The sequence below is a fragment of the Mytilus californianus genome, unplaced genomic scaffold (genome assembly GCF_021869535.1).
Source record: "Mytilus californianus isolate M0D057914Y unplaced genomic scaffold, xbMytCali1.0.p SCAF_23, whole genome shotgun sequence".
Lineage (NCBI taxonomy): Eukaryota > Metazoa > Mollusca > Bivalvia > Mytilida > Mytilidae > Mytilus > Mytilus californianus.
In genome coordinates, this window is record NW_026262672.1 from 2,570,794 (window position 1) to 2,586,029 (window position 15,236).

Sequence of the window (15,236 nt, forward strand, 5' to 3'; positions counted from 1 at the left end):
TTGGTAATATTTTTTGGAAAAATATTGATTTTAGTTTAAAAATATAGGACATTTTTTGAGTGGGAACTCATTTTTGTCCAATGACTGTACATACAAGTTTACAAATGTTCTAATAACATCACCTAAAACCAAACCTTGACAGAAAGTTAACAATTGGACGTATTGTCTCTTTACTTTTCATCGCTTTTTCAAACTTGTGTTTTCATTTTTCAACACAGGCCGGAAAAATTTCTTACATGTCTTAAATGGTAATAGTCAGCTTGAATCAATGTTACCTTTGCATTATTTTTTAAAAAATTCTTTGTTTGCATGATGGTTTTTGCGTTAACTTACACCATGTACACGAAGATGTATATATTTTGTTTTTCATTTCAGGTTTAAAATTAAATAAAATGTCTACCATAAACTTAAAATATCATCCAGATATTGAATCTGCTTATGCTGCAATTAGAAAGTATGAACTGGAGACCACTTCTAAGTACATATTATACTATAGAGAAGCTGGTTTCAATCAGAAAGGTAACTGTTTTGTCCCCTGCCACACAACAGCAGGAAATATACTTAATATTTGTTAAGCTTTTTTTCCATCCTGTTGAATACAACAATACTCAGATTTACACCTTTACTTATTTGTAATGACTATATATGACAGTTCACAGCAGTTAGAAACATTAAGATATGGCATAGTTATCTTCTTTCCTTTCATCATGTTCATACAACAGGCATGTTCTTGTTGATTTTGTAAATCCATTTAACTACACAATTGTGTGCCCAACAAAAGAGATATTGTGTTAAATTCTTTTATATATTGTGTGCTGGCAATATTGCATGTGCTAACATGTGCAGTTTCTCTTGTAGACTTGGATAATTTGGACAAGAAAAAAATTTGGTGGGATAACCATATTCCCTTCGATGGTATTCCATATTGCATTTTGGGGTCTGAAGTGTTGGACTGTCATCATGGGCCAGACAGACACGTTAATGATAAAAAGAAACTTGTTGCCAAAAAGGTATTTAAAAATTTTCTTTTACCAATAAAAAAAATTTCTTATTTATATCTTGAAATACATTGTACATTTTACAGATTGATGTTTTTAAATACAAACTTATATGTACTTTTTATGTCTTCACTAGTTAATATATTTTATCAGATTTGATTAAAATTAGTTTAATAATACTCCTATCTCTTACATAGGTTTGGTAGATTTTAGGAAGTACATTGTGCAACCTTTTTATCTCATATTTTATTCCAAATTCATTGAAAGTTATATTAGACAAGACTTTTTTGTTACTATAAAATTGAGAATGGAAATGGAGAATGTGTCAAAGAGTCAACAACCCGACCAAAGAGCAGAAAACAGCCCAAGGCCACCAATGGGTCTTCAACACAGCGAGAAAATCTCACACCCAGGGATAGGCTTCAGATGGCCCCTATACAAGAACATGTACTAGTTCAGTAAAAATGGACGTTACACTAAACTCTGAAACATATAAATGAACTAAAATTAAAAAAACATACAAGACTAACAAAGGCCAGAGGCTCCTGACTTTGGACAGGTGCAAACATGCAGCGGGTTAAACATGGATAAATAACAATAGGAAATGAAAAATCATCTCTTTAATTGTAAATTTTGGTATTAAGCTTCCTGTTAAAGATATAGATATCAAGATCCAGGAAAGAGCAGTGTACATTGTTAGTATAATTAGCTTTATTTACAGTCAGTTCAGCAGGATAGATCTCTTTAGTGTACATACTGATAAATGGAGTCAATATTTAGAAATAGTAAATTGTAAAAAACTCATGGTTTCTTCATTTACTTTATAAGATATCACCTTTACAATACACTTGCATGTATGATATAAAAAATCACATACATGACATAGTTCTCCTGAAAACAGTGGGATTATTAATCAGAGGTCGAAATTAGCACTTGTCCGGTGGTCCAAGACCAGTAGAATTTGCGTTGGACCAGTATATTTTGTCAGCTGGTGGTCCTGCGGACCAGTAGAAATTTGCCGATAAAAATCACTTATTGCATTGCAATCTCGGTTTGTTTACAAAAAAATTTACCTGTGAAATCAATTACACGGTACTGGCGGTACTAATTAGTATTACAATGATCAAGCTAATTAATATCTCGGGTAAGCGTCCTTCACAACAACACAAAATGTGGAAATTTTTGGAAGGAGTAAAACCGCTGGACAAAAAAAAATTAAATTAGTGACATTCAAAAGGAAGATCGGAATACAGTTTATGAAATTGACAAAAGGAAATGTGAATATCAAAAATCCTGGGAAAAAGTATGCGAATGGTTAAATTATATAGTCAATCGCAATGTAATGGATTGAATAACCTGTAAAATATTTGCAGTGACAAAGAAAGCATGAAAATAAAAGTAAACATCTATCATTTATATAATTTAGTGTTGGTCAAATGAATATCATTTTTGCAGGACCAGTAGATTTGGAGTCAGACCAGTAAATTGTTCAGTCCACTAGTACGGCTGGCCGGTTCACAAAAAAGGTTAAATTCGATCCCTGGATATAATGGATAAAAGTGTGAAGCCTGTTTTATTCAATTTATACAAGAGACAAATATTTTTAATTCCTTTTTCCAAATTATCTTTAAAAAAAATATGTTATTTATCATTTAAATTTAAATTAGTACCCTCACCATGTTATAGCCTTTTGGTACTTAAGGAGTCAACCAAAATCAATGAATTAAATTTAGTATTTAATTAGTTGTTTTAGTTGAAACAGCTATAATTAATTGTGGTACATGCATGGATGTTGTATTTGCATATTTCAAAAATTTTACAGGATGAGATGGAAGAAGAACATCCATACACCAACAATTCAAAGAAAAGGTTTTTAGTTCAGAGTACCAAGAAGATGGACTGCCAGTCCCAGATTATCCTTAAAGCTATTGTTAAGTTTCCTGACTTTAAGGTAAACTTTTCTTTTTCTCTCTTAAAGTAACTATGTTCCTTAATTTGAAAATACCAAAGTGTTACCAGAAAATAGTTGTATATGTTGCTTAAAATGGTTAATACTCAATTCATGGTATCCTGAACATGGAAAATTATAGTACGAGCATTCATTTTGTACTTAAGACACATATTCTTTTTCTACATCTTCTTTTCTAATACATTGAATTACAGGTGGGGATATAATTAGCACTACGGTAGAGTTCAGTTGTAGTAACTTTGAATAGTACATGTATAGCAATGTTCATTGTCCTATTATGACAAGAAATGTTTTTAGTTAATATTCACTTAAATCAATATTAAAAACTGATCCAATGTTACAGGTTGATGGCCCTGATAGCATTTACAGGAGAAAAAAATGTGCAGCCAACCTTAGAGCGGCCAATTTCAGTCATGTAAAGAAAGACTTGAAGATTGTCTTATTTCTTCCTGATGCCAACTCTCATCAGAATCATCTAATTGGTGAAGTAATGCATACATTTATCATTTTAATACAGTGCATACAAATAGTGTAATAATATTTCAAAAGTTTATAAAGTCACTGTAAATTTAGAAATTAATGTGTACATTTATTAATATGAATCCATGACAACTGACAAAAATGTGAAATATAATTAGAGCAATTACAAACAAAAAAAATTACAGCTGAAATTATGACTGCAGATTTTAATAAAGTATACAAATTTTGCAATAATTTACAGTTCTAAGTACAGTTAATTTGTTTGAGTTCTATTATTTCTTTCCTAAGGTCATTCTTTTTTGTCATATGTTGGTTCAGATGTGCAGTTTCATATTTGATTAAATATTTCATTCTTTATGTGCATATCTGATACAGTTTTACAGATAATTATAATTATTACATTGCTTGCAATGAATTACATTGATTTCCCAGTGAAATAAAAGCCGATAATTTCACATGTGAAATAAACTTGGTTATTTCATTCCTTTGATGTCATACAACTATAGGCGTTGCCAAGAGGTTTTGATGTGGCATCAAAGCAACTATGAATGTGTAGAAAAAGATATAGTTCCTTACATTTTCTAATTTAATTCCAATAAATATCCAATTGTCAATGTATAAATAAAGAGAGTAACTAATCAAAGAATTAAAATATCGAAAACATATTCAATGAGTGACCAAACAACACATTAATTCTTGAATACACTTAGAATTAATGTGTTGTTATGTTCTCATTGAATATTTTTCAATATATTTGAATTCTTCGATTAGTTATTAGATATATATGTTATGACATTCTCCTTTACTGTATACTATTTGATAGTAATTCCTATCCATTTCAGTTTTCAGGATATTCCCAACCACTTGATAGCCTTGTGAAAGAACACATCAGGGAATTGGTTTTTGATGGCGTAAGAAAAGTGTCTGAAATGAAGAGGCACCTGAACATCTTTGTTAAGAGAGAACTTTCTTTGGACATTCCATTAACCAACAGAAGATTTCATCCAAATGAGAGAGACATAAGAAATCATATGTATTTAGCATTAACCAAGACAAGGTAGGATAATAGTCAGTCTTATGGTCATGTGTTTGATTTTAAGTTTATCAGTCCCCTACCGAAAAAGTTGAAGGGGACTTTAGGTTTGCACTCTGTCTGTCTGTCTGTCATAATCAGTTTTCCACACTTGTTTTCTTTGTGCTTGAAGATATTGATTCGATAACTGGTAGTTTTTTAATGACAAGTTACAGATCAAGTACTAATTTTGTTCCAGTGTGATGATTTTGTGCAGAGTTATGGTCCTTTGACGGAAAATTCACTCAAATAATCAGTTTTCACACCTTTTTCATCATGCTTGAAGATTTTGTTATATTCTTTACATCGTGACAAGTTATAGATCTAGTATAGCATTTTGTTCCAGTATAATGAAATTTTAAACAGTAGTTACTAAGAATTGCCATGCAGACTCTCAGAATGCTTGTTTTAACATATTTTTATTCTTATCATTTTTTATTTTTTCATCCTTTTTCTTAATCATTCCAGTATTTTCTATAATTTAACAACTGAATATTGTTGAAGATATGGTTCAAGAATAAAGTCTCAGCCCAAAAGGGGGATACCATTGAAAAAATTGCAGTTTTTACCTTCTGATTAGTTTTACCTTCTTGGAACCAAGAAAACCTCATCAAATATAGGAGTGAGATTAGAATTAGGTAGACTTCCAATTGAAAATTTTATTACAACCCAATCTATTTTATACCTTGCTAGACTAAGTATTGTTTATTTAAACCCATTATTGAAAGGGACCTTTGAACTTTCAAAATCCCTTGATTTACAAGATGTATATTCTTGGTATACATATGCTAAAAATGTCTTACCAGACAATAACCTCATAGACAAAGCGGCCAATTGTAAGAATATTAAAGATGTAAGCCATTTAAAATCAGAAATTAAAAATGAAATATATGACTATTATAAAGATTTATATAAAAGTAAAATAGAAAAAAATTGTCGAAAGTAGCAAACTTTTTCTGTATAAAAATTTAAAACCTTCACTTGAAGCAAATTTTTACTTTTTGCTTAACGGTTTTTCTATCAGGAATATTTTTACTACACTTCGTATAAGTGACCATGGTCTTGAAATAGAAAATGGTCTTCACATTAAAATTCCTCGAGAACAAAGACTGTGTAAAACCTGCAAAGCCATCGTAGATGAATTTCATTTTATTCTCAATTGCAAGGTAAACAAAAATATCAGACAAAATTTATATAATGATATACAATTAGATGATGAACATTTAATTCATTTCCCTAATGATGAAAAATTATTTTATATATTAAACCCCACTTCCTTTAGAGATTTTAGAATTATTGGATTCTTTATTAAAAGTTCATTAGAACTGAGGACAGAAGTCTTATTATTATACCTTACATATATTTCAAACAATTCTATTGAGTAAAACGTTATCACGTGACATGGAATAATTCAGTTAATTTTCATTCAATTGCAAGGAAGAACGAATAACCCTAAAAATTTACACGAGCGTTGAATAACCCTATTATTCACCGGCGAATAACCTTTTTAGTTTGTTGATTTGTACTCATGAAAATGACGTCACAGACGTAAATAAACAAAATGGCAACGTTCAAGTTACAGGAAACCCATTGATCGAGAGAAGAGGAAATAAGGCTTTTGATGTGCATCTTGTGCTGATGATATCTCTAATAACGGTCCTTTTCAGGGCCATCAATATTTTACAAAAAGAATCTACCTTTGTTGTACATACGAGAATTCTAAGACAAAAATTACATGTATTTTTGAACGTCAACTTGTGTTTGTTACTGACTCAAATAAGGGTAAGTGCTTTTACAATGATTCAAAATGCCCTTTCACAGTTAGTTCGGTATAATAAAACAATTGTGGCCCCTTAGAAGCGATGAATATCCAAAATTGTCAACCCTTAAAAGTTATTTCACTTTGGGCTGCGCCCTCAGTGAAATAAAATTCTCGTGTTGACAATTTTGGATATTCACCTTCTCTACAGGACCTAAATTGTATATTGTAACATGGACATTGAATATTGTAATATTGTAAATTAATCACTTATGTTTTGTGTCTTTTTGATTAATTTTTGTATACTTTTTATACGACCGCAAAAAAATTTTTGTGGTCGTATATTGGTATGACGTTGGCGTCGTCGTCGTCGTCGTCGTCGTCGTCGTCGTCGTCCGGCGTCGTCGTCTGAATACGCATTAGTTTTCGCACTCTAACTTTAGTTTAATTGACTGGATCTCTATGAAATTTCACCATAAGGTTCAATACAACAAAAGGAAGGTGGGGATTGATTTTGGGGGTTATGGTACCAACAGTTAAGGAATTAGGAGCCAAAAAGGGGCCAAAAATAAGCATTTTCTAGTTTCCAGACAATAACTGTGGAACGGTGTATGGATCTCTCTGAAATTATACTACAAGTTTCCATACCACAAAGGGATGGTTAGGATTTGCTTTGGGGGGTTATGGCTCAAACCGTTTAAGAATTAGGAGCAAAAAAGGGGGAAAAACAAGGTTGTCCTGGTTAATGGACAAATACTTTAGTACAAAACATAATTTTAAGCAGTGTAAGGGAGATAAATCAAATACATCATTGAAATTATCTCCCTTACACTGCTTTTAAATTATGTGTAAAGTAATGGTTAATGAACAATTAAGATAATTTAAAACAGTGTAAGAAAGGTAATCCAACTACAACATTTTGGTTACTTCCCTTACACTGCTTTTAAATTATGTTTAAAGAAATGCATATTTATAAAGGAAGACCAGTAAAAATATCTGCAAATGTTGCATCTTTTTTATTTACAAAAAAAATCCATATGAAAGATTTGACACTATATTTTAAATTCTATTATAAAATAGATTAAGTTAGCACTATGGTAAATTTAAATGGGTAATTATGGTTTGGGGAAAAAAAGGGGGGGGGGGGGGTAAAAAGAAATTGTGGGGGGGGGTCAATTTTTTCTCATTTCAGATTTCAGAAATTAAAAAGAATTATTCTTCAAATATTATTTTTTTTTCAAATTTCAAATATTGAAAAATTTCAAGAAGTAATCTTTAATTGCACAGTATGGCGCATTAGATTTGTAAAATCTTTGACCACATTTATTTATTTGTTATGCCGAATCTAACCGTGTATTTAGATTTTTAATTTTGGATCCAGTTTTCAAATTGGTCTACATTAAGGTCCAAAGGGTCCAAAATTAAACTTTGTTTGATTTTAACAAAAAATGAATTCTTGGGGTTCTTTGATATGCTGAATCTAAACATGTGTTTAGATTTTTGATTATGGGCCCAGTTTTCAAGTTGGTCCAAGTTGGGGTCCAAAATAAAACTTTGTTTGATTTCAACAAAAATTGAATATATGGGGTTCTTTGATATGCTGAATCTAAACATGTATTTAGATTTTAAATTTTTGGCCCAGTTTTCAAGTTGGTCCAAACTGGGGTCCAAAATTAAACTTTGTTTGATTTCAACAAAAATTGAATATATGGGGTTCTTTGATATGCTGAATCTTACCTTGTATTTAGATTTTTTATTTGTGGGCCCGCTATCAAATTGGTTCATATTGAGGTCAAAAGGGTCAAAAATTAAACTTTGTTTGATTTCATCAAAAATTGAATTATTGGGGTTCTTTGATATGCCAAATCTAACCGTGTATTTAGATTTTTAATTTTGGGTCCCGTTTTTTAAATTGGTCTACATTAAGGTCCAAAGGGTCCATATTAAACTTAGTTTGATTTAAACAAAAATTGAATTCTTGGGGTTCTTTGATATGCTGAATCTAAACATGTGTTTAGATTTTTGATTATGGGCCCAGTTTTCAAGTTGGTCCAAGTTGGGGTCCAAAATAAAACTTTGTTTGATTTCAACAAAAATTGAATATATGGGGTTCTTTGATATGCTGAATCTAAACATGTATTTAGATTTTAGATTTTTGGCCCAGTTTTCAAGTTGGTCCAAACTGGGGTCCAAAATTAAACTTTGTTTGATTTCAACAAAAATTGAATATATGGGGTTCTTTGATATGCTGAATCTTACCATGTATTTAGATTTTTTATTTGTGGCCCAGTTTTCAAGTTGGTCCAAATTGGGGTCCAAAATTAAACTTTGTTTGATTTCAACAAAAATTGAATATATGGGGTTCTTTGATATGCTGAATCTTACCATGTATTTAGATTTTTTATTTGTGGGCCCGCTATCAAATTGGTTCATATTGAGGTCAAAAGGGTCCAAAATTAAACTTAGTTTGATTTTAACAAAAATTGAATTCTTGGGGTACTTTGATATGCTGAATCTAACCATGTATTTTGATTTTGGACATTGGACCATAATAGGTAAATTAAAAAAATTGAAGTTATTAGACCACATTCTTTCTGTGTCAGAAACCTATGCTGTGTCAAATATTTAATCACAATCCAAATTCAGAGCTGTATCAAGCTTGAATGTTGTGTCCATACTTGCCCCAACTGTTCAGGGTTCGACCTCTGCGGTCGTATCAAGCTGCGCCCAGCGAAGCATTTTATTAGTTTTTATTTTGTTGTTTATTGTTTGTTAAAACTTTTATTGCCACAAACATTGTAAATGTTTAATGACAATAAATAAAATTAATTAATCCTAAATAGGCCCAATGGATGCTAGAAGGTGTGGGTTTTCTTCTTCTTCTATGATAGTGGCCATTGCGACCACTTTATCCATAATGTGATAAATTTGAAATAGATCAATTCCAATTTCAGTAATGTACACAGATAAAAATTGTATGTAAAACCAATGTGATAAAATATGGTAAAATTTCTACAATTTTTATACTGAAGATCCTCATGAAACTAGAATAGGCCTTTTCATAGTCGCTATCTTCTCAGTTCACTGACAGTTGATGTATTTCTGCATTCTGGAAGCCATTTTTATCTTCAGTGTGTGAATGAAAACAGTTCAGCATTCATTCCAGTATTTTGTTCTTTTAGTCAGCTGAATGCCATATAAAAAAGCATACACTTGTTGCAGACACAATATCTGTGAAATTAAAGTAGAAAAGCCTCTTTGAAAGTATGAAACACCATTGAAGGCAAAACATGAAAATGTCACATTGCCCATTACAAGACCAGATCCTAATGGAGTTAAGTATGAAATTTGTATTTATGAAATTTGTATTTATGAAATTTTTCAGGTTTTCAAAGAATGATCAACAGAATTTACAATGTCTGGTGAGGAGATGGGAGGCTGAATATAAACTTGATACTTTTTTTTTAAGACTTGGGTAAGAATTATTAGTTACCTTATGAATATAAGAAATAGGAAAGATTATCAATGTGTATGATTTCTGTCTTTTTGTTTTGTTTATAGGAGATTGAAGGTTATGATATTGTTAGTTTTGATAGGAAGATATTCAAAAAATATTTGAGGACACATCCTTTATGTTCGATAGATTTAATTTACACTATTAAAGTTCCATTATACAGTAACATATCTTTTGCTACCTACACCCATTTCTTAAACTAATAGATAAGGGAGGGTTACTAAGCTTCTTCCTTTGACAATAAGTATGCTCTTTGTGAAAAAGATTAGTGTTAGATTGAGGTAAATGAGAGACTGCAATGCCAAATGGAGTTTCTAATTCTTTCTTTTTCTCTTACAAAATGCAGATCAGATGGTAAACAAAAAGAAAAAAGTAATGATGATATTGAGGAAGTTCCCCAGTTTCTTTTTGTACATCAATCCGAAACGCAGAAGAGGCTTCTAAATATTTATGGCCAGGAGATTTGCTTGTTGGATGCAACATATAAAACATCAAGATATGACCTTCCTTTGTTCTTGGTTTGCGTCAACACAAATGTTGGTTATAGTGTTGTAGCTTCTTTTATAGTTGCTAATGAGAATCGCTACACCATTCAAGAGGCACTCATCAAATTGAGAGATTGGAATCCCATGTGGAAGCCCAAATATTTCATGTGTGATTTTGATTTGAGAGAAATTTGGGCACTTGAACAAACATTTGAAGGTAAACTCAGGAAATACATTGTAACTGAATTATTAATTTCATTCTTTTACAAATTACCTTCTATATCACTGCTAACATATTTACTTTAATAAAAACAGAAAATTTTTGACAAAATCAGCAAAATTATCCAGAATAAATAGATTTTGTACAAATTGAAAATATTATACAAACTATTGATCATTTTTATTTGAATTTATGATTAACTTTAATTTTTGAATATGTTTCTAGATTATAACTGCTACTTGTTGGTATGTATGATTTGGTAAGTGGGTGGTTGTGCTTTTTAATTGTTGTACTGGCATTTATATCACCATATATTCACATACATACATACATACATACATTGTACAGGCTTTTTTTTTTATCACACACGCTTTTTTATCACCTGCTTATTATTTTCTTTAGATTCATGCTCTTTTCTTTATATCATGCAGACCACATTTTCATGTCAATCCTTTATATTAAGGCTGAAAGTTATTATAATGTTGTATACATATACATTGAAGGTAAACTTTTATAGCTTGGATAAAGAATTAGGACAGTGTTATTTTTCCTGATTAATTTATTAGCAGTTTTACCATTACTTCCTGTCTTAAAATTTAAAAATACTATAGATCTTGAATCAAACTTTCCCTTATTGTTTTCCTTAACAGTATAAATTGTTTATTTTATTTCTTATGATTTTCAGTTCTAGTTATCATAAACAAATTTATGGACACATTATGGAAATCTTTCAGCTTTAATATTTTTATCTTAATACTTTTCTTATTGGTGGCATAATGTTTCAATATATGTTGTAGATATATATATAGTGTACAGTGTTACATTCTTATTTTAAATGATTTTTAAGGGAAATAATTTAGTATGATTCCTACTTTATTTCTGATAATTTGATGAACTAACTATCAGAAAAGAAAACCTTCATTTTTTTTGAAAGTTTTTAAAGCACATTAAAATTGAGAAGTTTTTATATTCTGGCATATGGTTTTTATAAACACATTAAGGATTTTATTTAATTTATGTCAATATAGTTGTATTACATGCTTTTAAATAAAAAATTGTAGTGCTTGCTATAATACAAAATAGAAAATTTTACTGCAATTATATGATTTGTCTACCTTTGTTGCATCTTACTTTAAATTCCTTTTTACAATTATAAGCTGATATTTTAAATGAATATTATTCCTTAAAAATAGAAATAATTTTTTTACATGAAATAAAGCCATATAATTTACTCATTGCATTGATTTTTTAAAAAGGAATTTATTGTGTTTGCCAAATTAAAGTACGAGTGCATATTACTTAGTTTCAAGTGTTTAGATGTGTTGATTATGTGAAAAATTATTTCGGTTGTGTTATTGAGCACCTAAATACATAGCCTAATAAATTTTTTAGTTTGTAATTAAATTGGAAAGATTTGTATATGTTTTAGGTTTGATGGTGTATCTTTGTGACTTCCATAGGGAACAAGCCTGGCACAGATTGCTAAGAGAAATTAAGCATGATTGCATTGATGAGAAAGATGAAATTAAAAGAATGTAATGCTTATTTATGAAGCTAAAAAATTTTTATTCATGGTCACATGTTCTTCTGAATTCATAAAAAAATACTATAACTATATTATACAGTTGATGTTACAAGATGGTTAAAATTAAATGTTAGTTATTGCATTTTACCAGCAACATGCACACGTTAAGATATTTAATATATTGCCGACAATCAAAGTATTTAGTTTGCATATAGCACATGACTGTGACTAACAGTTTTCACTCCACGACAATTCTTTTAAAGTACATAAAAGTAAAATGCTCATGATTTAACAAAAGTAGGCTCCTTGAAAACATAGCCCTCAAGTAGTAAACACATATTAATTTATTTAAAAGTGCTGTCTAACAGTCAGTTGTGAATAAATTCTAGAATGCATCAATGAGGCAGTGAGACAAACATTTCAAAGTTATCAAATTGTGACATATCCGTTTGTTAGATACAAGATTTAGTTACATATTTTTTTCAAATGATTTGATCGAATAATTTTAATTTCAGGTTAAGAGAAATAGCTGATGCTGATTCTGCAGAGTCACATACAAATGCTTTGCAACAATTAAGAAGCAGTGATATTTTCAAGGCAAAGGTCTCCTTGAGAAATTGGCTCGAAAACAAATGGCAAGGTTTGTTAATTTAATATCAAATTTTGAGACTCCCTTTACCACCAGCTTAATTTTGTTGCATAGTATATTAAAGGTATAGTAGCTACAATTTTGACAAAAATTATAACCAAGTTTTATAGCTGCTATAATCAAAGATATGTACTTCAAATTCACAATAAGATCATTGAAATGTTAACATGAACTACAGAAGTGTTAATAATTCATTATAAATATTGTGTTGTGTGCCTAGTCATCTCATTAGTTACACATCGGGTTTACTTCCAAACCATGGCATTATACTATTATCAATTTAATTTGAACTTTTCATTGTAATTGTGATAGTTGAAACTAGGACCTTTTCATTTGTTTCAAAATTTATGATGTGCTTGTTGTAAACTTCTATATCATTTGGTCTCTGGTGGAGAGTTGTCTCATTAGCAATCATACCACATCTTCTTATTTTTATATTATCAAAAAACGGTTGAACAGTACAATTAACTTGCAACAATATCAATATCACACATTTTATGCTATTAAAAAGTTTTTTTATTACACAATGTTATTAGGTGTCTGTTTATTTTAATTTTTTTCAGAGATGGTCAAAACTTTTCAGAAATTCACTTTTTAACATCCGAGTGAATACAACCAATGGTCTTGAAAGACAACATAAAGAACTAAAGGAAAACTACTTGACAGAGTATATAGATAAATCTTTGTCAAGTATGGTGACATCATTGGTAACCAAATACTTACCAGATAGTTATGAGAGGTATTTTTTTACTCTAATAAGAAATTAATTTTATTGTTTGAGACCATTTGCAACCACTTTCAATCCCCCAAAATGATTACCCTTATTTTTTATCAGTAGTAAGGGAATACCTACTTAATGCAATCATTGACTGCATACATTCGTTTAAAACAATATGAATTTTTTGGTCAGTTTTTACTTGGTATATATATTGTAATTTGAATGCTTCTTTTGTAATCTAATAATGTTGTAAAAGGGTTGACTGAAGCACATTTTAAGAATGAATTGTTCTATCCTTCTTACACTTCATAATGTGTGTGCTTCTGTCAATGCTATGACTCCAATAAAATTACAAAAGAAAGCTTTCAATTCTTAGATATATCAAAGTGGGAGATGCTGATTAGACCAATACAGTAAATATTAATGCACATGAACAGTTCCTGTTATTCAAATTGGTTAACTTTTATTCAAACCACGTTTGTCCCCTTCCTTAAGTGGTTTTGACTGTATTTCAAATTAATAGTTTTTACACAATTTTATTTCAATCAAATAGATTGGATGAAACTTACAAGTCAAAAGTTCTAAAATTTTAATTTTGTTCATTCATTTTATTTCTTTTTATATGAAAATAGTTGGCTAAACTAATGTTATAAAATGTCATTCTATCCTGTTTGCCAAATCCCATTCATCTTTAAGGATGGTACTATTTTCCAGGTATAAAGAATACAACATTCAGTCCTTGGATAACTATAGAAAGTATTCTAATGATGTTCCAGAGTTTTTAAGGAGCCGTCCAAGAAAATTTGTGGACCATTGTTTAGCCAGAATTCCACCTGCGGCTACATTGATCCCCATTGAAAATATGGAAGAAGTTAACCATGATATGCTGGTTAGAAGTGTTGAGTCTGACAATGTATACCAAGTTAGACTCAATGATGATTTACCGAAATGTTCATGTCCAGATTGGAGGAAACATCACTGGCCATGTAAGCATATGCTGGCAGTCATGATGAACATGCCAAAAAAAGATTGGAATACACTGCCAGAGTACTACAAAGCAACCCCTCATTTCAACATTGATTTTGGACTTTTAGAAACAAACAGAAAAGAAACACTGATTGATAACAATGCAAGCAGCTCAATGAAATATGAATGCCAACAAGATTTAACTGCTTGCATTGATAACACAGTAGAAACATCCTCCACTAAGGCTCGAAACTTATGTTTAGACAACATTAAACAAATTACATCCAATTTATATTGTATTAATAATAGCCAATACCTAGAAGAATTCAATAATAGACTAGCAGTGTTGGTAAAGGAAACGGACAGGGAAGCACCACATCAAAATGGTCTTCGATTAAATTTGCCAGCAACCACAGGCCTCTACAATAACTTTTTTTTCAACTTGTCCTGTAGGACAAGTACATACCAAAATTTACTTGTCCGAATGAAATTGTTACTTGTCCAAAAAAATTCTATTAAAAATAACCTTTTTACATTTTTAGTTGATTAACGGAGCAAAACGAATTTAAACAATATAACAGAATTTGATGTATTTCTTTTGAAATACTTTTCAAAAATATGAGTCAAGTACAACTGCGAAACTAGTCATGTCACATGAATTAGGTTCTACTTTTCATCAATGCTAGTCTCACCAGACTCTAAACATGAGGCACCATCTGATAGGCCTGTACATTAATTGGATTTGTATTCTGTTTTGTTTTTTAAGTTGAAAAAAGTTTATTCAAATGCAATCAATAAAAAGACGAAGATAAGCCATCATAAATGAGACAACTCTCTGCAAGAGACCAAATGACACAGAAATTAACAACTATAGGTCACCA

At 30.4% G+C, this 15,236-nt stretch overlaps 1 protein-coding gene across 1 annotated transcript in view; it reads left to right on the forward strand.

Moving 5' to 3' along the window:
* Positions 1-40: 40 nt before the first annotated feature.
* The window catches only part of LOC127732258 (uncharacterized), a 34,657-nt gene continuing 19,461 nt past the window's right edge, over positions 41-15,236 (forward strand). Inside the window, exons 1-11 of the mRNA XM_052241338.1 lie at positions 41-519; positions 859-1,010; positions 2,821-2,949; positions 3,311-3,454; positions 4,290-4,504; positions 9,664-9,753; positions 10,139-10,494; positions 11,927-12,032; positions 12,538-12,625; positions 13,208-13,410; positions 14,104-14,766. Of these exons, the coding sequence (XP_052097298.1) occupies positions 393-519; positions 859-1,010; positions 2,821-2,949; positions 3,311-3,454; positions 4,290-4,504; positions 9,664-9,753; positions 10,139-10,494; positions 11,927-12,032; positions 12,538-12,625; positions 13,208-13,410; positions 14,104-14,766 (2,273 nt within the window). The 5' untranslated portion in view covers positions 41-392. The remainder of the gene's footprint in view (positions 520-858; positions 1,011-2,820; positions 2,950-3,310; positions 3,455-4,289; positions 4,505-9,663; positions 9,754-10,138; positions 10,495-11,926; positions 12,033-12,537; positions 12,626-13,207; positions 13,411-14,103; positions 14,767-15,236) is intronic.